We start from the raw sequence: 27,456 nt of genomic DNA, 5'->3' as shown, positions 1-27,456 counted from the left end.
TTATTAGTCAAATGTAAACAAATCAACCACTCATATGAGACATCATTGTTGCTGTAATGTAAAATAGGCACTGGCTGATTTTTGTAAATTATTTCCAGTAACTTGGTCATGGGTTCACATGTAACAACATAATTATTTTTAATGACAAGATATGTCACAGAACTGGCTAAGAAGTGTCATTTCCTCTTGTCCTGATAAATTTATGAATGCAAGTTCTTGTTGTACTTATGTGGGAACACTAAAATTTGGGGGATTTCTTTTCCCTGCCAAAATTAGTTTGTTGTAAGTGCTATTTACATTAGTGGAAAGTACATAAATACCTATTTTATAACTATTACACAAAATTTTGTACATTTTGCCTTTAAATTATAAGAAGGATGTCATTCATCAACTTGGTGTGCCTTGCCTTTTAGTATCTATGTAGAATCATAACTTTGACAAAAATCAAGCATTTCTGATAAAAACTTAGATTATGAAATATTACTTTAATATGCCTGAAGGGATATTGATAACTAAAAACATGAAATTGCTTGGTAGCTAAAGTACGTGTTTCCTCAGGAGGACATTTTCAGAAAATAGGTTTATAACATCAAAAATTAAAATTGTTTGCTTTTATACTTTCTTTTGGCACCAGGTGTCATGTTATATTGGAAAATTTCAAGGTGTTGGCAAAAAAAGTTGTGTTCTGGAAAGTAGTTTTACTTTTCATAATAACACAAAGATGTCTCATTCAAGATACTAATCTTGTTTAGGAAATTTGAGTTACCTGTTAAGTTTGTGCATATTTACAAATTTTTTTGTTATAAACCTTTATGTACCTGGGCTATTCTGACACATAAAGACCTTTAGATTTAGTAATCATTGGTATCAGTCAAAATTACACTAAAGCTTATGAAATTAATGTTGTGCACATGATGATTTGAACATGTTTATTGTCATTATGTAGTTGTTTATAACTTTCATTGCTTCACTAGGTTATTTATCATAGAATATTGTCATTCATGATCTATAACTCGATATAAAATTCTTTCTGGTTTTTAGAATGCAAAAACAAGATCCAGGTACTGTTCTCATGTGCCAAATCAATGAAGACACTCATATATTTTGTGTTTAGACGTGTTCAAAGTTCACATTACAGGACATGCTTATTAACCAAAAGATGAATAATTGAAAGTTTTTTAACCATATTTATTTTGAAGCTCATCAGAAATGGTTGTTTCTCTCTGAGTAATAAAAACATGTAATTCGATTTTTTTTCATTATGCAATTCCTTTTTCTTTTTTTAAGATAAGTAGCACAGGTTATGATGAAATGGAACTATCAATTCATTTTTAGCATAACTAAGCTGTGAATTGGAACTCAAAAGTAAATAAATCATGTATTAATGAAGGTAATTCTATACAGCAGAGTAGCTAAAAATGCATAGTTTTGTAAATGAAGAGACAGGAATACAAATTTATTAACTGTTTTATTTTAATCATTATCAACTGGATGAATATCTTTACTATTAAGAGCATTTTCAGCTCTAAATCCAGTAGTATCTTGTGAAGTTTACTTACCTAATCATGCAAAATATTTCACAAATGTAAAAATAAATTTATGATGATAATCAGAATTATTTTAAAATTTGTAAACATTAATATTAATAAAATTAACTTTAAAAAAAAAATGAAATGTGTAATAACTTACACTAAACACACAAAACAAAACAGCTTGTGTTTGTATGTTCTTTTAGTAACTCTGCAGGAATACTCGTCTACAAATATTAGGCTACACGCAGTTGGTACAATCCAAAAGAACTATCCATATCCTCAATATGAAATCTTTTTCTCATTATTAAAAACTATCAAACATAGATTGAATGGTTCTGATGAGGACAAATAGGAACAATTTTGAAGCTCTGCCAACTTTAGTTCTAGCAGTTGCAGCTCATACAGTTAAGCTAAAGAAAATTAATTATGTTTGATCCATTTTCTTGTACACTGTAAATGTTGTAAGTATTGAAAATCCCATTGCATGTAAAGAACTTGGATATGACATATTTTGCAGCAGACCCACATCTGAATAGTTGCAGGAAGCCCATTTTTAAATTTAAAACTTCAACTGAAGTTGTAATTGTGCAAAAACATTTTGCTTATAAACCAAACAATATGTTTTTGAAACTAGCTAAAGTTTGTTATAATTACTTTTTTGGTTGTAGTTGCTTAATTATTATCACATAGAAATTCAAATTTTGATGTTTCACCTACATTTATTTATTTTCAGTAGAAGGTGCTTTCAGTTTTGTTCTTTCTTTAACAAAAATAAATTTTGCTCTCTTACTAGGAAATTAATGTTATCATCAAAGATATAATTATTTACTTTTATGGTTTATGTCAGATACTGTTAAGATGGTGAAATATTGTATCAGAATTTGACAGACAAAAATGATTGAAAAAGATCTTCTTTTTTTTTTCAGAAAAACATTACTTAATTTGTAAATGCAAATATTTGTTTTGAATGGAAAATTTACTGTTTAACTATTAAAATATTGTTTAATCAAATCATCTTGAAAATGAAAAAAAGTATCAAATTGAAAGATATGTTGGTAAGTTTGTTTAAGGAAGATGCATAATTAAAAAATGATGCATTTTCAAAAAAGAAAATCATTTGTTAAGATCTGATATGGTATTTTTCCACTTCTCACATAAATAACTAATTTTGTTCATTGCCACCCTCTGTATGCAAAAACTACTTCTCCTCATGCCATAAAGCCTTATATTTTCTCTCATTTGGAACTGACTGATTCCAGTGTTACTGTTTGGTTAAGTTTTTCTTTTAGTACTTAGTGATATTTTTTGTTATATATTGTTCAGTTAGGCTTCACAAGTGTTTATTTTTGGTTTACCTGTAGTTCCTATAGGTCAGTCAATAATTGGGTTAAGTATCTTGTTTAATTAGGCATAATAAGTATGTATTATTTTCTGTTTATCCTGGGTTCATTGATTTTGTTGGTGCATTATCTTTTCTACACAATTTCTTAGCATTTCTACTGTATTGACTGTCTAATTTTCATCTTTCTTTATAGCTTATAATGCGTACCATTAATTTTATGTAATTGTTACTTTATACTTTCTGCTCTTTATTATGTTTAATTAATACATTATACTTACCATTAATTTTGTTTGTGAGAGCTCCTAGGAGCCAGTGCTCACTCCACCTGCTTTCAGTGCTGCTTGCCTTCCTCCTATAATAGTGGAACCTGTTTTCTCTTCCTTCTCATGAAGTGCTTTCCAGGCCTCTAATGCAGAATGTGTCAGTCTTGTCTAAGTTATTTTTTTAATGTTTCTCTGTATATTCCCCTTCTCGTGATATTTTTTTGTGATGATCTTTTGTCTCTCTTTTGAGATTGGATACATGCAAACTTCATCCCATACAGGCTTTAATTCTTTTTGTTAAGCTTAACCATCAGGCAGAATTTCTTCCTAATTATGTCAATTGCATCTTGCCCCCTAACAGGCTTTTTTTCCTTTTAGCTTTATTTTGCACAATTGGTACTCCTGCAGTTAATGTTTATATCTCCTTTTTTTGGTGTTATATTTAGGAATTTTTATGGGATACCTTCTCCTCCTTCCTTTCACATTGTATGTGACTGTCATTTCCAGATCGTTCTCTCCACACTTGGCTTCTTTGCTTTTAGGATCTTCTATGATGAGATAGTGCTGTTTATCACTCACTGCTAATTGGTTTTTGTGGTTAGTTCTTTTTCTCTGAGTTCCATTTTTTGGGGTGGGGTGGGGGAAGGCTATTCCTGCACATTTAGCATCATTTGGGATATCTTTGATGCTATATTCAGTTTTAATTTTTTGAATTTCTCTTGGTTTTTCGTTCTGAGATATTGGCATACACTTTTAACGAGTTTTTGTCGTATATATAATTTTAAATATGTTTTCGCTTTTATTTTCTTTTTATTATTGTATAACAAATGTATTCTCTGGCCATTAAGCAACTTGCTCTGTTTTTAATTTGTATATTGCATTATATTTTAACTGCAATATACAGGGTGTTCAGAAAGTCACTGTGCACTTATATATTTATTAACAGACATGTTTCAATATAGAATACAGGATGTAAATATGAATGACAATCATAAACAATGTTGGAAGTGACCCCCGTTAGCATAAATTCAGGCTTGGATCCTTCTTATTTTGTTTCTAAACACTTCTATCAGTTGCTGGCTATTTCAAGACTGAATAGACATATGATTACAAAACTGCACAGTGACTTTCTGAATACCCTGTATGTGTGTTAAAAGGGTTCATTCTTTATATGAAAATGTATTTGAGGTATATGTAATTCTTAGGTATGATTTCATTTTGCACAGTTCATTTTACACTGTAACTTTAGTTGTTAAGAATTTTCTATTGTGTTATTATGTTTGTGATATCTGTGTTAAAGGGTTTTTGGTGATTGAAGTGTTAACATTATTGAGGAGTATTATATATTTTTGGCACTTTATTTTGCATTTTTTATATTAAAGGACTTTAAGTGTTGAATAAGTATTAGATATTTTATTTTTTTTATTGATAACTTTTGTAATTTGTTGTTAAAAAGATTATTCTAAATTATAGTTGGAACTGGAATGTCATTGTAAAGATGCATTCTTTTTAAAGTTTGTGTTATCTGACTTGTAACTGTTCAAAAAGGCAAAAGAAAATTATAGTGCTTCTTGACCATGTGCATTTGTAAATTCAGTTTATTCAGTAAATTGACATGAATACAGGCCTGAATCAGAAAAGGGAGGAAAAGTGTGGTCTTCAGGCATATTATGCATTTTCTTCCATCTTATTTTAAAATAGGCATTTTTGCAAATTTTACATTTGTATATGTGCAGCTATCACCTAACACTGGTAAGAAAGCCATTAAGTTGATTTTGTTCAAGCTGTCTTTGTTTTTAGTCATCCCTTATAAATAACTTTTGATCTGCCAGTCAGAGATGTGGTTGTAGAACTACATGTTTGTATGATGGTTAACAGCAGTGTCCTTGATAGGTAGACCAGCTGAATGTCTGGAACATCCTGTATGCTTTTCACTATGAATATGTCTGTCATTGCTGATTCAACTAAAGTAATGCAGGATTTATTTAGTTTCTAACAACATTTTTAAGGAGTCAGTTGGCCTGAAATAAACCTTGAGGAAATAAAGCCTGTATGATTAAACTATTTCTCCAGTATAAATAACTGCCCATCAAGGGAAGGTACTACCAAACATCTGTTTTTTTGTTTTGTGTGAATACAAATAATTTCCTATGTCTTAAAAACTTTTGTGCAGTCTGTTTATTATCTTTTTGGAGACTTGGTGGGTTTTAATGGACTTAGTATTACTTCAAAATATCTTGCTGAAACGTATTAAATATTGGATCTGTCTTATTCATTTTGGAGGGGAAACCCATTTCATCTGGAAATGCCATAATAATTGCAAAACATTTTTTGTTTTTTCCAGGTTAGGTATGTGGTGTTTACAGTGCTAGGGTATATATACTTTAACACTCCTACGAAAAGTGGGGCCTAATAGGCAATTTAATGAAATGAAATGGCAATTTCATTTAAATACAAATTTATTAGCCTAATATTAATAACCTTTGAAGTTGCTCTGGGGCCTATTAGGCCCCACTTTTCGTAGGAGTGTTAATAAAAATAACTTTTCATACACAAGTGAGAAACCCAGTCTCATATTGAAAGTTTTTCAAGTTGTTGTTACAAATGTTGGTTTAAAATTTTTGTCACAAAACAAAGGTTTTATTATTTTTCAGCTTCAGATGATATATCGAAAATTGTAGGACCAGAAGCTTCATATGTTATCAAAGTTGTAAGTATTTGTTTCATGTATTCTGTTTATCAGAAATACTCTTGGGATTTTTGAAAAATAGTTATTGTTTAGCATCTAGTATATGCAAGTTTCAATTTGAGAATAAATAATATTGAAAGGAAAAAGCAGTGTTAAAGTCCATGTACAAATGAATATTATCCATAAATGACACATCCTGTACCTGTCAACTGTTTATATACTAGCAGTGTATTTCTTTTGGGTTTTAGAATGATTAATAACACTCATTTTGCAATTGGTGTAGAGAAATATTTAGTTAATTGTTGTTGACATTTTAAGTATAGCAAATTGTGACCAGATTCCAATAAAAATGATTCTCTTATGTAAAATGCATGTGATGTTTTTGAAATTTCTGTGTATGTGATGGAGAAAAATGGTTACCATTTTGGAACTTAGCATACATGAATTACTGTATAACATATTAAAATGTGAAGTCAATAAAACCATTGCAGGCCAGTGTAATTAAATGTTTTAAGTATAAATCTCAAAACACAATACATAATTAATTAAAAATATAAAAGTAAAATCTAAATACAATTTAAATTATATCAAACTAATGCATATGAAATGAGAGAATTGCCAAATGCTTCTGAATCTGCTCTCAACAATGAACTTAACCTTGTTATAATTGTGCCAAAAGTAAATGTATGAAAAGAATAATCTGCTCTTTCTATTGGTTACAAGCATGCTATTGAACTTTAAACAGTTACTAAGAAACCCAGCTGCAACTTTGCAAGTAGACATGGGATAGTTTGAACTCAGAAATGTCTACAACAATTTACTCTCAAGGCCAGTTCTAGGAATTTGTATCAAGTTACTGGTAAATGAACTGTATGTACATATATTTTATTTCTCGCAATAAAGATGTTTCTAACTGTCGTCTTTTTGTATAAGAAAGTCTAACATTCTGTTGCTATATTCACTTGCACTTCAAGCAAGAACAAACATGAAGTTTTTAGTTATTCTTTTAGAAGCTTCTTTTTAAATATTAAAAGTAATGATTTTGTCAGCAGCTACACACTTCCTACAAAATGCCAAACGATGTAAAGATGTAGTTCAAATGCATTTCTTTCTATCGTAACTATATTGGTTGTGTTTTCCGTGTGACTTTCTGGCTTGTATATTAAAAATCATTTAAATATACTCTACACTATATATCTGTAGATGTTATTTATATCTTGGTTGAAAAGGTTTGAGAAATATAAAAGAATTAGTGATGAAATGTAAAGCTCACATTATTTAAAATTATTTAACTTTTGAAGGCTTTTGTATAGATGCTCAGATGTACTTATCTTTAATACAGATATGTTCTGAATGATTTAATAAGTTTTTTGTTACATATACATGGAGTGTTGCATATACTGAGTGTAAATTTTTAAATGTTCTGAGTATTTACAGCTTACTTAAGAATATTATTGAACAAAACAAGAAATTAACCTTCTTTGGTATAATAGAATCATTAAATTATATTTTACCCCTCAAAAAAAACAACAACAACAACAAAAAATAGAAGACTTTTAAATGTAAATCTTTACTTTGATTATTTAAGTCCATTTTTGGTTTTGAACATACGTTGGTGAGAAAATAAAAACATTTTTCTTTGTTAGTGTCTCATGAATTGTTACTTTTCTCTGTCAGTGATAATTTTTACAATGCAGATTTGTAATCCAATTATAATAAAATGCTGAAAGTAATGTTTGCTGTGTTGGCACCTTCTGGTGTCACTTACGTATATAAAATTCAGTTATTCTATGGAGCCAGTTAAATTGTTTTTATAGTGCTTGTTGATGAAATAATGCAGATTTGCAAGTAAAAAAAAAATTGCTGTAGTTTAATTGCTAAGACTTGTATGCTGTCTTTGAATTTATTGTATAAACTTTGAATATCAAAATAATTGTTAAAATCTATGGTAATTTCATACTCTGATCCAAGATCTGCCCATGCAAGTTCATAAAACAGTAGTATTAAGTTGTGTAGAATAAAAAAAAAATTTTTTTTAAACAGGAGCCTCATAGTAATGGCCCACTTTTTGCTGAGATGCATTTCTATCATCGTGTTGGAAAAACAGAACAGAGTAAGTAATGGATTGTTTATGATTTAAAAAACACATTAAAAAGTGAATAGATAGTAAGTGAAGAGAAACTGAAGAAAGGAAACTGCAATTTCTAACAAAACTAATAAATATGTGAAAAACTTGGCAGAACATGTACTGGAATCTTTATGTTCCAGAAAATATTATGAAAGTGAAAGAACAACTAATAAATGTTTAAAGGAAAAAAATTGCAAAGAACATAATTGTATTACTATTAAATATAAAAAATATATATATTTAGATTAAATGGAATGTAATAAATGGATACTATTCAATTTTTTTGTAGTAAGGGACAAGTTCAGATTTATTCTTTATCCATCCATATATCAAATGATTTTGATTTATACACAAAATCAGCAACATCTACAGTGAGGACTAAAGTGATTTTAAAATTTGACTATTGTTTTATTTATGTACATAAAAGGCAGCAAATAAAAGCAGTGTCTGTGATGTTAGGTACACAACAAAGATAGTATTCTGTGTGAGAGATACTCCTTTTTGTAAAACAGACGCTTGTAAAAACAAGGGCGTAAGAATTTTGTTTCAGACCTAAGTGACATTCTCAGTATGTTAAACTACTAATGAATATAATTTAGGATAAATATGGAGAATAGAAGAAACTAATGAATTTTAGCATAACTAACGTTCTAATTCTTGCTCACTAGCTGTGAAGCACAGATCTATAAAATGTAGTATGTAGTATTCAAATGATTTTGGTCTTGCCAAGTTGTTATAGTCATGTTGTCATATCTTATCATGCTGTATCTAGTAGCCATACATCTGAACAATGAACTTACAGTATAGTTGTCATTATTAAAGGCTCTGTTGTTTGTCTGGCATTTCAAAAGCATGCCACTATTTCCTAATAGCTTTCCATTAATCACCTAGTGTATAGAGAAAATAGTTTCAAAGTGCGCAGTTGAACAGTCAGATTGTGCAGAAATTGCTGACTCAATGAAAGTAACTTAGTTCTCCAAGTGTTACATTGTTACTGCTGCATCAAATATTATATATTGAGTAAGATGCTTTCTAAATCGAGATATTGCTACATGTTACTGATAAATCAATGTTAAAATTCCTCAAATTAATAACTATGCTACCAATAGCACAGAAATTAACAAGTTGAGAATTAATAATTTAAGAACTGTAGGAGATGGCATGCCACTTGTAATGAAGTGAACTAGCTCTGATCTACATTTAATCTAGGCTTTTGTAATGATGAAAACCCATTTGAAGTAAAAAAAAAATTTCAAAGATGTTAATCTGATAATGACCTTAGAAGGTCAAAACATTGTTCTCTGCTTTATTTTTGTAAAAGTGTTAATACCCATACCAGCCATCCTGAGATACATTTAAACTAGGCTTTATATGAGAGAATACTAAAGTTATTTTTTTTGTATTGAAGTAAGAAGGATAGGAAAATTATTATTCTAGTATTAATGCTAAGGAAATATATTATTACACACTATAATTTACATAACTATGTCTAATACTTGTGTAGTATTGTTTGTTATGTTAGTAGTGATGCTAGTGACCTGTTGAGTGGTTATGTGGATTACGTGGGGTAAAAAGAAGAATGTTAAATACACTCTTTGAGTTCAAGTTCTACAACATCTAAAAACATGTAACAAGAGATAAGCTTAACTACACAAATAAATAGTCTTAATATAGAGATTTTACTTGCTAATTTTGTCATTTATGGTACCTTTTGTTTTTGTTAACTAAAAAGAAAAACATTTAAATGTGCATTTCTAAACTAATAGTAGTTGAAAATCTAGTCAATATCTCACTCACCTTATGTAGGTTTTTGTTGTTTCAAATTATTTTCTAAATTTTAACATGCTTATTATATGATATTAAAAAATCCAGCTAACTAAAAAAACATCATTCCTTAATTAGTAAATCCCTCAAAGAATGCTCTTGCACATTTAAAACAATGGTACTTTAAATTTACATTTTTGGTTGGTTTAAATTAAGCAAAATAAATAATAATAAAAATGTTTTACGGTGCACACATATAAGTAACGTGTAGGTAATGTAATGTGATAGTGTAACGTGTGCATTATGTTCTCCAAGTTATTTACAACTTGTAATAGCATGAATAGTAGTTACACAGTTCAAAGGGCAATAAAACAATAAAATTTAAGTATAAATAGATGTACACTATTATGAGCTTAAAGCTACTTAGAATAATCAAATGTCATTTCATGTTAAAATTTGAAGTCACTCTAGAAAGAAAAAAGGAGTATTTAGATTTGTGTGTGTGTGTGTGTGTGGTTACGAAGTCAGTCTGTTTGACTGATTCCATTTTAAGATATGATAAAGAAAATAACGGATAAAATATAAAATTTTACTGAAGAAAAAAGTTTGAATTGTTTTAGGGATTACACAAAGGAAACTTAATTTCTGAGATAAGAAGTATTTTTAATCTTAAGATGATTACTTTGGACATAGACTATTCAAAACAAATATTGAATATATTTGATGACAAAATCTTTAGTTTAGTTTATTAAAAATACTTCACTGAAAATGGATTTTTTGTATGTGAAAGCCTTGTAATGTTAACTGAAAGACTGACTGATTTTATGAAGATGTACATGCTATATTGCAAATTAGGAGTACTAAAGTTGTGAAGGCCTTAAATGAGTACAAAGAGATCACGTGGTCAGTCATATTGATGGATCACATGTTGAGAGAGTTGAAACAAAATCATCTTTCTTTACTTATTTGCTGTCCATTCACCAAATCTTTCTGGTGTTTTGTATTTTCCATTAACTTATGACAAGAAATTAGGATGGTGTGTTGTTCTTATCTGTATGTTTTGTGTGGGGCATTCTTTTCATGTTGATTGTTAAAAGAATGTTACTAGTAGGCACCATCTGTGGTGTTGTCTAGAAACAATTCCAGCAGGAATTTTTGGCTCTTTAGCAGGGCAATTTACCTATAATGAAGTCTATGTTGAAATTAGCTAGTAAGCTGTTTTCATATTTCTGTAATGTGTACGAATCACAAGACAGTTGTTCTTACACTTGTTGATATAATTTTATTAATAATGGGTTTTTTACATAAGCGTTGAGAACAGGAAGCTTATATTCGGCTGAAGTAAACAAAATATATATGAAGACATAATTTCGGGCACAATATATAAGAAAGCTGTAGAAATGTCTTTTGTGGTGAGTTATGTTGCCAGAGTAAAAAATTAATGCATCATGATTGAAAATACTTTACCATTAGCAACAAATTGCAATTCTCGTAAATACAACAGTCTTTCCTTTGATGAAACATACCTGCATTTGCACTTTTTCTATGAATGTTATATCCCATTTTTGTAATTACACTGTTAAGTTTCTGTGTATTGTTTCAACTTTTTCATATTTGTTTAATTCATAATCTTCTCTATTTCTTCTTGTTCTGTAATTTCTTGTCTTCCTCCTTAATCATCTTTCCATTGCCTCAGAATTTCTAACAAATTTTTTCTATCTTTATTTTTACAAAATAATCCCACTTCTGAGAACAGTAATGTAATGATTCTTATTAATGGGTAGATTCTTTTTGATTGTTTTATTAAAAAGAATAACACAATCCAATCCACTTAAAGGTTGTTACTTCTTTGACTTTAAATGCTATGGCTTGTTCAAAATTCATGCAATTAATAATTGGCCTAATTTTACAACTAAATAACATGTGCTAATCTTTTGTTGTGAATGATTATACTTGTATCTCTTTTACCGTGTTGAAAATGCAAACTCATAATTTACAATACTGAACCACCCAATTGGCTAACAGCCTAATCTAGTTTCATCTAACATTAATTTTATATTGTTCAGCTTTTGTCTAAAACTCAATTTAATTTTGTCATTTAGCCAAATTATACACACACACACACATTTGTAACTTACAATAAACATTGCCTACAACAAAATTATTCTTATCTGAGAGTTGCATGCTTCACATATTCATTTAGTTAAATTATAATGAAAAAAAGAATTGATTACACAAATTTAACAGAAAGTGACATTTTAATGAAATGTAAATGTGAAATATAATATTCAGTAATTAACACAAAATTGTTACATAGTTTATTAGAGGCAGCAATCTTGCCAAAGTAGAAATACAGAATGGCTTTTGCTTCTCTGTCTCAGATGATGTGGGTTGTGATGGTAAGACTGATGTTTTGTTTAACAAAACAAGAACAGAAGATTGGCTGTCTTCTAAGAGGTGTTTGAGAACATTCTTCTTTTATTATGGTTCTATGGCACATAAGATATATTATATTTTTGAAATCTCTTCACCTAAATAATATGCTAGTGTAAACATGTAGACTTAAACAATTTCTGTTCATATGCAATACCACAACACAAACTTCTATGTAAAGTGCTACTTAATTTAAGAGAGGAGTTTCCATGACATGGACCCAAGAAATGTAAACAAAGAAAAAGGTTGACCCATCACATTATAATTTATGGAATATATATTATTAATTGCTGTTTTTTTACTCAAAGTGTTTTTCAGTTTGTTTAACATAAATTTCTTTTTTTTTACAGTTGATGAATGGATGCTGAAGAAGAACTTGGACTTTTTAGGAATGCCAAGATTTATTGGTTCAGGCTCACATGAATACCATGGTGTTAAATATCGCTTCATGGTAATGGAAAGATTTGGGGAAGATCTACAAAAGTTATTGAACAGAAATAAATTGTTCTCAGAAAAAACAGTTTACACCTTAGGTATTAGAATTGTAAGTAAACCAGTTTATTTTTACAAAGTATTTTTAGAATAAACTGGTTATTTACACACACACACACACACACACACACATTTTGTGTGAAAAATCTGTAGAAATTTAGTACCTCTTAATAAAAGAAAATGTTTTATTTGAATATTAGAAAATCATTCTGTGCAGGTTGCAGTATCTGATTGTAGTATATCTAGGGTTTGGACAATAAAAGTTACTCTTTGAAATGTCTGTGATTGATGACACATGCTATTCTTTATGATGTGTGTGTATATGATGTGGATGACACAGGTTGCTCTTTGTGTGGTATGTGTAGCTCTGTTATGTCATGATAATAAATATAATAAAGATATAAAACTGAAATTTATCAAGTATGAAACGAATTTCATTAATTTTTGTAAGAAGAAATATTTAAAGAGAAGTATAACATAAAAGAACAATAACATCCCCTTTTTGGTTTTGTAATATACTTACAGAAACTGTTTAGGTTAGACTTGTGTATATGTGTTTTCACTTTATCTTGTATGTACATTTCAAAATCAGTATATCGTACATGAATGTTGTTTTAGAATCATCTGTATTTTCTGTAATTCCTTATTCTATGCTTATTGTTGCTCCTGAGATGCAGTTTTGCTTAAAGAGTGAAAGAAGCAAAAATTGAGATGTAATAATTTGATTCTGTGTTTGTAATGCTAAGTTGAACATTTAACTGCCTAAAAAGTGTATGATTTGTAATGTTTTGCACCAATATTTATGTATTTAGAAGTTTTGCTTTCTGCTAGGAGAACGCATTGTACTTCAATTGAATCATTTTCATTTGTGTTGAAAAACTGTTATGTACATAAAGTGTTAAACTTGTATTAAACATAAGGTTAATTTGGTGCATACATTTTCAATTTATCTTTGACAGAACTTGAATTTCCAAATACATTTCAGAATGTTTATCGTAAAATTACTTTTTCTTTATGTTAATTTTGTTACAGACATTTCTGCAGTTTTGTAGTATTTGCTTGTATTTTAATAACAATAAAAGTTTGACCTTTTTACTGAATAGCTGGACATTTTAGAATATATACACAGTTTTGGATACATTCATGCTGATGTTAAAGGGTCAAATCTGCTTCTAGGATTTGGAAAGGGCAGAGAAAATCAGGTAATATGTGGGGTTCTCAAATTTTTAGGAGTTAAGACACATGGCACCTTCCAGTACTGTTAGGTCATGTTTGTCTTATATTAGCAATGTTCTTAATGTAATAAACTTTGTTTTCTTGTATTTTGTACAAGTTTATATGTTGATGGCATAAAATATCATTAGTAGTTTTTATTCCTGTATATAGGTTTTCATTTAGGAAAACATATGTAGAGTTAAATTTAGGAATGAACAGTATCCTGTTTATGTGTGTGCATGTATGATACATATATATAATGTTGATATAAATGTGCAGTCATAAAACAATTGTTTTTGCTATACATTATAGAATAAAGAATTTGATGGAATATAATAATGTTGTCAACTGCCTAAATTAATTCAGATAATTACATGATCAAGTAAAATGGATTATAAAACCCCATATATAATATCCTGTTTGATTTTTCAACAAAAAAAAGCCTTGTTTGTAAGTCGTAGTGTCATGGATAACCATAAATTGTTTTTGTTTTTCAATTAGATGTGTAACATTTTCTGATTTGTTATATTTTTATATCTCTTTAGAGTGGAGAATTAATAATTAATAAATCTCTAACGTTTGATTTTTTAACAGTATATTTATTATACTAGATGGAATAAAAGGAACTAGAATCAGAATGTTTATTTCATAATCATCTGTGGAATATTATAATTTAACTCTTCTGTTATCAAGATATCAAACAGCTGCAGATGGCCAGCATTATTTATATGTTTTGTTTTTTATTGTCTACCATAATATATTTATGATGTGCTGAGAAAATAATGTAACGATAAGTTTTTAATTATTATAAGGTATTGGACCAAAGTTTGCTCATGTTAGTGAAAAATGATATTGTGCAAAAAATTATGGGAGCATAATTAAATGTGCCCATGTTGATAATTACAGCATTAATGTATGATATATTTGTGTTTATAAGGTATAGTTTACTGCTGTTCTGTGATAAAAGTGTATGAATTATATTTTAGATATATTATTTGAAGAGTTAATTGTTTTCTGAAATATGTACAATATTTTAAATGGTTTTGTATGTGTCGGCACAATATAAGGCTTGGAATTAACAAACATACATTGGCAGTCAAGAAGATTTGTACCTGTAGAAGTATTTTCCAAAACTAACTAGCATTTTATTGTAAGTAACAACTTAACATAAGGTTTCTGTAGTTCAATCACAATCTGAAAAGGTTTTAAAATAAAAGCTTTCTTGTATGGATATTTTACCAAAAAAGCATTTTGTAAAGATCATTCATGTCTTTTAAGAGTATAAATGTTTTCTTACAAGTACATTTTCTTATCACAGGTGTACCTTGTAGATTATGGACTAGCTTGTAGATATAACACTAGTTGTGGTATCCATAAAGAATACAAGGAGGACCTTCGTAAAGCTCATGATGGTACTATTGAGTTTACAAGTAGAGATGCCCATATTGGAGGTGAGTGGATCTCAATGTTGAAACAGTAGAAGATTCTTTATTGTTATTACATATGTTCCAATATGTATTTGCCTCGTCTCGCACAAAGCTGTCTCAATCTTTACACGCCCTCTAAGCATTACTAAAAAAAATGTTTGCACTCAGCACACTAGTCCATATATTTTGTCAATTTCACTCCATTTTTGAACTTGTGTGAAAATTCCCATCTCAGGAAGTGGTTTGTTTTATCTGCAGAGGACAGACAAACCTTAATTTGCAGAGAACTAGATTCATATATTTGGCTGTTTTCTTTTTTTTGATATGATAATGTTTCTGACAATGATAAGATGACTTGGACTCTCTTTTTTCCTTATTTTGATCTGTCACACTCCAACTCTTCAGTAGTTTTTATCAATTGCCATGGTGCCATGTTATTCACCTGATAAAGAAGTTTTGTTCTCTTTATTTTACTTACAGTACTCCCAGGAAATCTGTGGTAAGGTTTTAACATATGAATTTAAAATTGTGACTTTGTTCTTACTTATATATGGGAGAATTACACATTTCACGACATCAGTGCTTGTACTGAGGTCAGTTAAATAATTGTGTCCTTTGTCATCTAAGGAATTTTAGATGAATTGTGAATTTAATAATGGTTATTGTTTTGGTTTTTGTAAATATAGTTGTCTTACAAGTTTGTTAATATTACATACTTTGTAGACCATAGAGTAGAAAATATAAAGCCCTTTTCTTTACTAGTCAGTGTTTTTGTAATTTCATATTATGATTAAAAACTATGTCATCCCAAAAAATCTCAGATATTATTTGCATAATCTCTGAAACCTCCTAAATTCATTTCAAATGCTTATTTCAGTAAGACTGTATTTTGCTGTTTTTTCTGTGCTCTAACTATGTGGGGTCTATCTCTTAACCAACCTCATAAAAAAATTAGGAAATTTAAATTATGCTCTTTTTATGCTAGAATTACTACATACAACATGAAAATACAAATGTTTTATTTAAGTAACTTAAATCTCATAATACACAGATATATATTATATTGACATTCAAATTAACATTTATATGTTGTGCATCCAATAATATAAAACTGACCATTAGTCTTTCCTGTTGTGGCTGTGTTTCAGTAGACTAATATTTTGTAATACACAGTTGCATTTCAGTTATTATATAGTATATGTGTACATAAATTATAACTATTTATAAACAGATTATTAACCTTGTTTTTTTTAAAATATAGAACAATAAATCAAGAAGTAAAGCAAACAGTTATTCTTCTTGCTATGACTTTTGTACTTTGTTGCTGCTGGACATACGTTGCTAAACCTTTTAAAATTTTGCACATGGAAGATATCAAACAATTTTTGTTTTTCTAATATACAGTTGAAAAATCAAAAAATCATAACTACACTGACACCATAGAATTCCACTATAATTTATTAAACCTAGTAACTTGGATGTATTTAGATTTGAAAAAAATATGTAACTTCAAGTGAACTGAAGACACAACCTAACTTCTTGAAATCTTGGATTGAAAGAATGTGGTAGTCTTTTCACAAATTAAAATGGCTGAGAAAACCAATGTGGGGATGTTTTGATCTGTTGATTTGCTATTCATATGTCAAATATTGAAGTAAGCATATCTAAGGAACTATTTAATTAGTTTATAAGTTACATATCATTATTACTAGTGATGTATACTTCATTGCTGTATTTGGATAATTTATGTTTTTTGCTTTGTTAAATCAGTGACGTTTTTGTTTTTTTGCATTTGTAAGGTTGATCTTTGTTTTGGGTACTTTTCCCATGTCCATGGAAACCTCATTTCCTTCTTGTAATCTAGAATTTGGAATTCTTCCCCCATAATGCTCTTATTGTCAATAGTATATTCTTTAAATCAAGTTTTCCAGTTCAGGGGACTACCAGTCAGATTAACCTCACACTCTTCTTTTTATGGATGACTGCTTCCTGCTTCTCCCTCACAGTCTATAGACCACAATCTTCTACTCCAATGGGAAGTAGCATGGGTAGGATTCCTAATGACAGTGGAAGGTTTGTTCTTATCCCCTCTCAATATCCTGTTCATCTGGGAGGTTTTCTTCTTTCCAGCCTTCTCTCCCTTTTGGGTTTGGAACAAGCAGCTCATTCATCCTTCATCTCACTTTTCTCACAATTCATGATGTTCTATCTGTTTGGAGGATATGGGCTTCCTTGGAAGCTCTCATTGTCATGAGTCATGTTCAGGTGCTTTCCCTTCAGTGAACACTCCTAGATCAGTGGAAATTCTCAGTTCCCTTAGTGTGGATTCCTGTATATGGTGAGGGACCTCCCAAGGAAGGTTCTGTTCTTTCAGTTTTCCTCCTCTGGGATTTAAACATCCACCCACATGTTTGCTGTGCATGGTGACCTGTGAAGGGAAGGAGAGGATCCTGGTGGTTGAGGGGTCCAACCCGAACAACCACTTTGGCCTTGAATTCCTCTAGATGGGTGGCCTTCCTTGGATCAGTCGGCTGGTCCATTTGGGCTAGGGTCAACCAAGTACTAGTTTTGGATGTAATCAACAGGTGTTGTGGACATTGTATCTGATGCAGGTGTTTGGGTATAGTGCTCACGTAACCCTGGTGTTGTTGCAGTGTCCTTGTTTGACATTGTAGTGTGTCCCCTTGTTAGGGCTCCATTGTGGGTGGGGTCATTGGACACCGAAATTTTCATTTTTTATTATGGATCTTCCAAATAAAATCTTAAATAGTGAAAAAGCAGTCCACAGGTAAACAATCACACCTTGAAGATTCTGAGCAGCAATCTTCAACATCTGTTGTACCTTATTTTCTTATATTACATTCACTTTCAGACAGACCTTTAGGGGAAATGTCTCCCTTCTTCATTCAAAAGGGACCAGAGGGACTTGCTGGCTCTCCAAAGTAGTAAAAAAAAGCTTTAATCTGGTAACATATTGGTGGAAATATCCACATCTCAACACAGTGAACTCCTCCTACATTCAAAGGCAATTTGGGATATTCCTATTGAGGTTACACCTCATGCTACTTTGAATTCATCATGAGGAGTTACCGTTGAGAGGGATTTAAAGAACATCTCCGAGTCAGAGATTCTCAATGGTTTCTCCACTCATGGAATTTTTGCAGTGAGGCGTATCTCCACTTGCAAAGATGGAATTATGATGCCGACCAATGTCCTTATTCTCACATTTACGTCATCACGTCCGCCTGCCACCATCAAGGCAGGTTATCTTAATTGCAGAGTATGGCCATACATTCCAAACCCTCTCCAATGTTTCCAGCGTCAGTGGTTTGGTCACTCGAAGACGTCATATCGTGGTTTCTCGATGTGTGCTCGTTATGGTGGCAAGGACCATGATGCCTGAGTGTGAAATGGACCCTCGTTGTGTCAAATGCAATTGTTCCGACCCTTCCTACTTTCGTTTTTGCTCTAAATTGTTGGAAGAAAAAGAGGTGCAGTGTTTGAAAACAATTCATAACAATACTTATCCTGAGGCTCAAGAGTTGTTGTCTGCAACTTCATCCTGGACGTATGCTGCTGCACTTTGTTCCACTACTACAGTGGGAGTGCAGGTGGATCTCTCTGTGCCTCCAAAAAAAATAATTCTCTCATCAAATGAAAAGTCGTTTTACCTCCATGGTTAAAACAGTTGATGAATCAATTTCATCACACATCTCTGTCCATTGTGTACATTCCAACAAACCCCAAGATCCACATCCTTTGGTTCCAGGTTCAGGCATTACCTCAGATACATCTTCTTCTCCCACCCCAAGATGCAGAATGATCATTCATTCACGTCCTCATTCACTAGAATCCTTTAACAGCAAAGACCTGCCCAATCGACCCAGGATGGGATCCACGTAAGTTGATAGGCCTCCCTTGAATTAGGACAGTAAGGAAAAAAGACATGGTCGTAAACAGAAGGGTTCTCCACCCAGTTTGCCAACACATAAATAAAAATGGCCACCCTCATACAATGGAACTGTCGAGGTTTTCATTCTAATCTGGATAACATCAAAACACTGATTCCTTCCTACCACTGTGCATTTCTTTTCTCACAAGAAACATTTCTGAAACCTGCTGATACAGTCACCTTTCGGCAGTTTTCTTTGTACAAAAATGACTGGCTGTGATGGATGTGTGCATGGAGAGGTGGCACTGTTGGTTGATCAGCATGTGTCCACCCTGTCTTTGCTACTCGACACACCCTTGGAGCACATAGCCATCTGTGTTTCCTTGCATCATAATATCACTGTGTGTTCTCTACCTGTTGCCTGGAGAGACATATGATCAATCAGACCTTGATGCTCTCATTGAACAGTTGCCATCTCCCTTTTTAATCCTGGGAGACTTTAATGGGCATCATCCCTTCTGGGAAGTGCTGATATTGATGGGAGGGGTTGCTCTGTAGAGCTTATGCTTCTGATCACAACCTTTCTCTTTTCAATACTGGTTCTTCTACTTATTTTCATGCACCTAGTCAGTCCTTTTCTGCAATTGATCTCTCAATTTGCTCCACTTCATTATTCTCCCATTTTTCATGGAGGGTTGACAATAATCCACAAGAAGTGTCATTTTCCTATAATTTTGAGAGAGACTTGCCATTATCAATGCCACTCAATTTGCATGTCCTGGTGGAAGCTGGATCGTGCAAACTGGCTCTCTTTCACTTTTCTCACAGAACTTGATCTTGCAATCATCTGTGTGGGAGCAGCAACTGACTGTATTATACAAGAAGCTGCTCAATGTATTCCTAAAACCTCACCACATTTTCTGCTATATTTTCATCCATGGTGAAATCCTGCCTGCCTCATGGCACAGAAGGCTCAAAAATGGGCCTTATATACTTTCCGTAGATATCCTACACTCTCAAACCACATCACTTTTCAGCAGGCCCATGCACATGCTCATTGGGTAAGGCATCAAAGTCAGAAGGAATCTTGGATTAAGTTCACAACCAGCATATTTTCTACCACCACTTGTGAAGTCATATGGGACAAGATTCGAAAGGTCAGTGGGCAGTATAATTCTGTTCCTCGATCTTGCTCTCTGATGGCCAGGAAGCAGCTGATACTCGGGGCATTGCTAATACTCTAGGTGAAAGCTTTTTCTGGGTATCTAGCACTTCTGCTTCTTCCTCCACCTTCTTAACCATCAAGACTTGGGCAGAGCAATCACCTCATTCCTTTTGAGCTGATTGTCTCTGTGACTATAATCATCCTTTTACATTGCTGGAATTCAGACTGGCCCTTCATCGGTCTGGCAGTACATTGGTTGGACCTGATGATGTACACTATGAAATGCTGCACCATCTATCTTCTGCTTCTCTTGCTATTCTTCTTATTGTTTTTAACCAGATCTGGTAGGAGAATGTTTTTTCTGATGCCTGGCCCAGACAATTGCCCTATCTTTCTCTAATCATGCAAAGGATCCCAAGATTCCTTCAAACTACCATCCAATTGCTTTGATGAGCTGTCTCTGTAAAACTTTAGAGTGGATGGTTAATGCTTGTCTTGTTTGGTTCCTCGAATCAAACAACCTCCTCTTGCCCATCCAGTGTGGGTTTTGACAACAGCGCTCCATCGTGAACCATCTGATTTGACTTGAAATGTCAATCAGAGAAGCCTTTCTCAATAGACATCTTGTATCAATATTCTTTGACGTTGAGAAGGCTTATGATATAATATGGAGGTATGGCGTTTTGCGAGACCTCCATATTTAGGGGTTACATGGCCGTTTGCCCACTTTTATTTAAAATTTTTTAATGAACAAAAGATTCTAAGTTCATACGGGTTTAACATTTTCCAGTTCTTTTTTTACAGGAACTTGGAGTCCCTCAGGGCTGTTTATTTGAGTGTCACACTTTTCAGTATAAACATTAATGCTGTCACTGAAGAACTCCCTCTCACTGTTGCAAACAGGCTCTATGTCGACGACATTTACATCTTGTGTCAGTCGTCCAGCATGAGGTATATTGAGCGGCAGCTACAGACTGCCCTTAGTTGTTTACTGAAGTGGACCACAGCAAACGGCTTTAACTACTCTCTTGCTAAAACTCTTTGCATGCACTTTTGTTGCCAAAGGGGTATTCATCCTGATCCTGAACTCCGTATTGGTGAAGTTGTGCTGCCTGTGGTCCCCGAGACAAAGTTCTTAGCACTTATCTTTGACCATAAGCTGACCTTTATACCACACATCAAGCAGCTATAAGTCAAATGTACAAGAGCACTGAACATTCTCTGTGTCCTCTCTTCCACCACTTGGGGAGTGGATCGATGTTCTATGCTAAAGATATATCGTGTTCTTATTCGATTGAAACTTGATTCTGGATCACTGGTCTGTGGCTCTGCCAGACCCTTGGTCTTAAACATGCTGGATCCCATTCATCACCAAGGACTTTAGCTCTGCACTGGAACTTTCTGCACTTCCCCAGTTCAAAGCTCATACATTGAGTCTCATGAACTTTCTCTGCACCACCACCACTTCAAACTTTCTTTACTATATGTTTTGAAACTCCGTTCCTTACCAAAGCATCCCACCTGGGATTGTTTTTCTTCCTTGGTGGGTCATACGTTTTCAGAACAGACGACCTGCCATTTCTCCTTTTGGCCTTTGTATCCACACACAGTTGGATGAATTGGGTCTGTTTTTGGATAACATTGCTGTATCCACTGGTCGGCCCATCCCATCATGGCTTCTTACCCTACCCAAATGTGACTTTTTTAAGTCATCTGAGAAAAGCAGACACTCCCAATTGTAAATACTATATGCTATTTGCTGAACATCATTCAAACCGTCCTTCCATTCCTATTTATACAGATGGTTCAAAATCATGTGTCTGTGTGGGCTCTACAATGGTTTGTTGTGGTTCGGTGGCTGCGCGCAGAATGCCTTCTACAGCTTCTGTGTTCACTGCTAAACTGTATGCCATTTTCTCTTTAACATCTACTTCTATTCAGTTTTTCTGGATATCGGGCCACGTTGGTATTCACAGGAACGAGTTTGCCAACAACGCAGCTAAATCTATCTGCTCTTGCACTATCACTGCTGTGCCTGTTCCATTCATGGACTATGGTCCTGTATTTGAGGAAAGAGGAAGTTCTTCTAACTAGACTATGCATTGGTCACAGTTTTTTAACTCATCGTTTGCTCTTATCTGCAGCTGAGGTACCAGCATGTTGTCTGTGTAATACTCAAGTCACAATAAGCTACATTTTACTTTGTTGCTGCCTTTACAATTCTCAATGACAGCACCATTTTAAGCATGTTCTCTCCCGAGGTTTGTCCGTAACGTTACAGTGTTATTGGTGATTGTGACACTGTCCACCTTGGAAATGTTTTTAGTTTTTTAAAGGCCATTAATCTTTTTAATACCATTTTCCCTATTAAATACTAAAAAGGTTTTGTTTTTTTTCCCTTTTCTTAATTTCATCTTTTGAAGCTATACTCAAATAAGTGGTTGAGTCTAACAACACAAAATGCATATTTTTTTCTTTATGGTCATTTTCCTTAAGATTTTGGCCAGCAGTTATTTTGGAGATGTGGGCTACCTTGAAAGCTCTCATTCCCATTTATCGAGCTCTTGTGCATTTCCTTCAGTGGATATTATTTGATTAGTGATACTTCTATTGCAGGGGTTTCCAACCGGTGGTAGGGGGGTCACAAAGCCTTGGCAGGGGAGTCGCGTAGCCTTGTTAGAAGTAGCTTGGGATAACATTAATTTTATTTCTTCAATTACATTTTCATGTCGCGAGTGCCAAAAGGTTGGGAACCCTTAAACCACCCTTTTACCCTTCCTTTCCCAGTCGAGCTTGACTTGATAGCCAGACAAGGACCAGTTCACTGCAGGAGTTCCACTTCCTCCATCTCATTCAGATACGTATATTGCTAGATGCATCTTAGGATGGTTGAAGTGACCACCTTAACTCTTGGAAGATTTTCAGTGTCTAATTAATGTGGAATCTTCTTTCTATATAACCATTCTTGAACCTTTGACAGTTTGTCAAGTTTTATCTCACTTCCATCAGGGTTTGTGTGATTATCGCACATCCCAACTTTTCCATAGCGGTTACTTATATCACAGAACCAGGTGGGTATCATTTCCATGTTTATTTGCTTTCAGATCCTAAATTTCCTTTCTGGGGCCACAGTTACTACTTTTTTGTCTTAGCTTACCAGTTTCCTAACTCCCTGAAGCTGTTGGCAGATCATTTATCTCCTCCAAGTAGATTCTTCTTGCAAAGTGATCCCTCCACTGGAGCACCATACTTCCTTCTCTTTGGTCTTATGCTCTTAATCCAATAACTCTGAGGGATAGTTACATTCTGTCAACCTTGGAGAGATCTTTACATCAATGCGTACCCTTCTTTTCATCTCCTCTCCAAAGTTCTGTTCCACACTACTCTGTCTTGTTCTGCTGTCCTAACCTTTACATGTACAACTTACCCTAAACCTTACCTCTGTCTCAGCCCATATTCTGTCAAACTTGGTCAGACATATTTTATTCAGATGTCACTACACTTTCTTCACACATGATTTTTGCAAGGATATTGTTTCAGCCCACCGACTTTACACCACAAATTGCATCTTTTCTTTCCCATTCCTTTAGACATTATTGCATATCCATTTACCATAGGCAGTGGTATGCCTTCTGCCTTTGATCTTTTCAGCATTCGTGCACAAAGTATCAGATTTCTAGAATAATGTTTAAAACTTTTTAATTAATTATTTGCTCCTGTATTTTTTACTTTTGATTATTAACCAACCAACATGCAAAGTAAATTTTGTTTTAAGATTATAAATACTTTTATTCATGAGAAGGCACTCAAATGTCACATGTAAAATATTCATAACCTTCTTATGTCCTCCAGATAATTACTTTTTTTTTTTTTTTTTTGGAAAACGTTATATTTTATCCATTATTTTCATTATTGTATCTTTGTATGGGTTTGGATAGTTTTACTAGCTTTACATCATAATATAAAAAGGAAATGTATAGAAATATAGTTTTTTATGTTTTTTTTGTTTTAGTGGTAATATAAAAATACAAATTATAACACAAAACTACAGGTGGTTGGTGTAAATAGTTTAAATCTCATAACATTGTTTGTTTGTGTGTGTATCATTTTTATTTTAATGGCATTTCATTGGTGTGTGACAAATGTTACAAAAGTTGAATGATGTGGTACACATGCACTCGTGCTATTGTATCGAGTAACTTAAAACTGGCCCTTACAAAGTGACTACTCTTGGCTGTGTTATAGTGGAGCAACATTTTATGAAATACGGTCACATTTTAGTTATAATACTTTATATATGCATACACATTAATACTCCTTCCAAATAATTTCTTAAATTTCAGTTATTTTTCTCAAAACTTTGAACAGGAAATAAAGAAGCGTGGAAAATGGTTATCTTTTCTAGTTACACACTTTGTATTTGTTTGTTATAAATTGCTAAGCATTTGTCATATTTTGCACATAGAGAATTTAACACACTTTTGTTTTAGGTTTTATATGAGCATTTTGAAATAACAAAAGGTCATAAATTACAATCTATGAATACCACACAATTCCACTATAATTTATCAGGCTTAGTAACTTAGCACAATTTGTGTCTCAAAAAAAATTTTTTTGAGCTTAATAATGTTTTATCACTTGGAATCTGCTGTAAAAAGAAAGGGCTTCTCACATAAATACTTTTCAGAGGTTCAAAGAACCACATAGAGGATGTTCTGAGCTTTTGATTGATTATCTACAAGCCATAGACCGAAGTAGGTGTATGTAAGAATTTCCAAATATGGAGAGAGGTTTGTGGGGCTACTAAATCTAGTAATATCTCAGTAAATAGAAAAGATGGGAGCTTCATATTTTATTTTCTAATCTGTCACCATAGTTAATGAGTCCTTAATTTGTTACAAAATATAAATATTTGTATGTGAACATCATAAACATTTTATCTGAAACAATAATGCATTCATTCAACATAGGTGACACACACACAAATAGATATTTAGGTTGTTTTTTTTAATATTTACTTCTAAATTAAGAAGTTTACTAATATATAATTCTTAAACTTGAATTATAATCTACAGTTTGTTAACAACTATTATGTGAATGTGTACCACCTAATAGGCCCCACTTTTCGTAGGAGTGTTAAATAAAATTTCAGTTGTAAGTTTACAAGCATGATGGCATTGCTTTTGACCTGTGACCATTGGAAGACCTGTCTGAATCATCTCAGTAGGGTTAGTATTTTTCTCAAACTTTACTGTTTCACTGTCATTCTGTTAGTTTACAAGCATGATAGCATGGCTTTTAACCTGTGACCATAGGAAGACCTGTCTGAACCATCTCAGTGGGATTGGTACTTTTCTCAAACTTTACAGTTTCTCTGTCATCCTCTATCCTGTCCCATCCTCCCTCCCTAAGGACTACACTGCCTGAGTAAGTGGCTTTGCTTTCACATTCATTTCATTACCTTCCATTTCCCACCCATGTTGACATTCTGATCTGGATTGACTTCTTGACTGGCTTACTCTTTACATTGTTAGGTTGCACATACTACTTCTTTTTATGTCCTTTTTTTATTTTTTCCTGGAACCCTTCTGTTTCATCACTCATTATCTGCACAATCGGGCTGTGCGTTCCTCTGGTGGATATCTTCCTCCTCCTCCTGTGGCAATTCTTCACGTCCATTCTCCTTTGACTGGGGTAAGTCTTATCACTTCCTTTCCTTGATGTTTTCTTTTCAGCAACCCTAGTTTTGACCACTGCTGTAGGAAATCCTACTCAATGGCAGGTGTTACCTGGTTCAGGTATGCTTCGCCACAGTCCCTCACTAGTTTAGACATGTATATGATGTTCACCTTAGAGATGGGGTATTTCTGTAAGACCACTGTGTGCTTACCCAGTTGTGTATGAATATGTACAGGATATCACTCAATGTAAATCCCTGGTGGACTGTCACTCATGGACTTCCTGAGTAAAACAGAAGGGAATTTCTGCCAATTCCTGTTGACCCTTTCATTGCATAAGTCTGGATAGGTATGCTTTTCCAAATAGCGAATCATGAACACCCATTGCACTGTCTCTGATGTGACATGTCTCCTGACATCCCACTGCATTATTCCCATCCTTTTTCTTCTAGTGGAGCATAGATGTACTTACCAGTTTCTGATGGGGTGAACCATGGAGGCTCCCTCCTGAATGAGTTTATAAATTTATTTTACAACACATAATTTGTTATTGTACATTCAATGAAAATAGGACAAAGCTGGTTTCTAATCTTCCATTTACTCTGATTGGTTTTCCCATGAGGACAGCAGTAGACAGAATAATAAATTTATTGGTTGGATCAGATTCAGCTTACTTGGGATCCTCCTTGTAATGCCAAGTTTGGGATGTGAATGGAAATTTCATCTACTTCATCATTCCAATAACAGAACATTCATGCTCTTTTACGATTGGGTGATTGTTGGCTGCTCTTTTCATAATTCCAATTGCAGAATGTCTGCCTTACACTTATGATTGAGGGAACTATAATATTATCCATAATACTGGCTATGACTTTACCCTGTTCATAGTTGAGTTGAGACAACACAATGACCCTATAATGCTAGGTTTAGTTTGTTGTACTGATTGTTCCTGTGGGGGTTTTAGGAGTTTGTCCAGTTACAAATGAAAGGTTATGTCCTCTTCGTAATTCCAATTGCTTGATATCTGGCACTCTTGTTTATTTACAGTTGAGACTGTTGGGTATATATAACAGTCCACCTGCTATAATGACAATGCTTTTTTTACATCTACAGCCTCCTAATAACAAGGGCAAGATATGGAACCTTGTCTGTCTGATTAAGGTTGAGAATACATGTAGCTCATTCTATTAATATTCTACTGTAGCATGCACTTATCAGATTATATTCTCCTAGTGCAAATAACTTTTTATCAATTTTGGTTTCATTTTCTACTTCCTGAGCGAAAAATGTATCTGTACTAAAAGTACTGTAGTGCCCTATAAGTTATTTGTTCTTGTCACCAGGCACACCCATATGTTTGGAGCAGATGCTTTTTGTAGGTTTTTACTTTTGCATACCTTACACCAGTACCTCTACTTCATGTCATTTGGGATTCT

General features: G+C 32.9%; 1 protein-coding gene across 5 annotated transcripts in view; it reads left to right on the top strand.

Moving 5' to 3' along the window:
- The window catches only part of LOC143249443 (serine/threonine-protein kinase VRK1-like), a 93,815-nt gene that overhangs the window by 41,828 nt on the left and 24,531 nt on the right, over positions 1–27,456 (top strand). For all 5 annotated transcript variants that reach the window (XM_076499291.1, XM_076499293.1, XM_076499292.1 and 2 more), the window contains exons 4-8: positions 5,792–5,847; positions 7,870–7,939; positions 12,502–12,695; positions 13,747–13,845; positions 15,177–15,309. In XM_076499291.1, coding sequence (XP_076355406.1) covers positions 5,792–5,847; positions 7,870–7,939; positions 12,502–12,695; positions 13,747–13,845; positions 15,177–15,309 — 552 coding nt within the window. The remainder of the gene's footprint in view (positions 1–5,791; positions 5,848–7,869; positions 7,940–12,501; positions 12,696–13,746; positions 13,846–15,176; positions 15,310–27,456) is intronic.

Source organism: Tachypleus tridentatus, chromosome 4 (assembly GCF_004210375.1).
Source record: "Tachypleus tridentatus isolate NWPU-2018 chromosome 4, ASM421037v1, whole genome shotgun sequence".
In the NCBI taxonomy this organism is placed as follows: Eukaryota; Metazoa; Arthropoda; class Merostomata; order Xiphosura; family Limulidae; genus Tachypleus; species Tachypleus tridentatus.
This window is presented reverse-complemented; position numbering and strand designations above follow the sequence as displayed.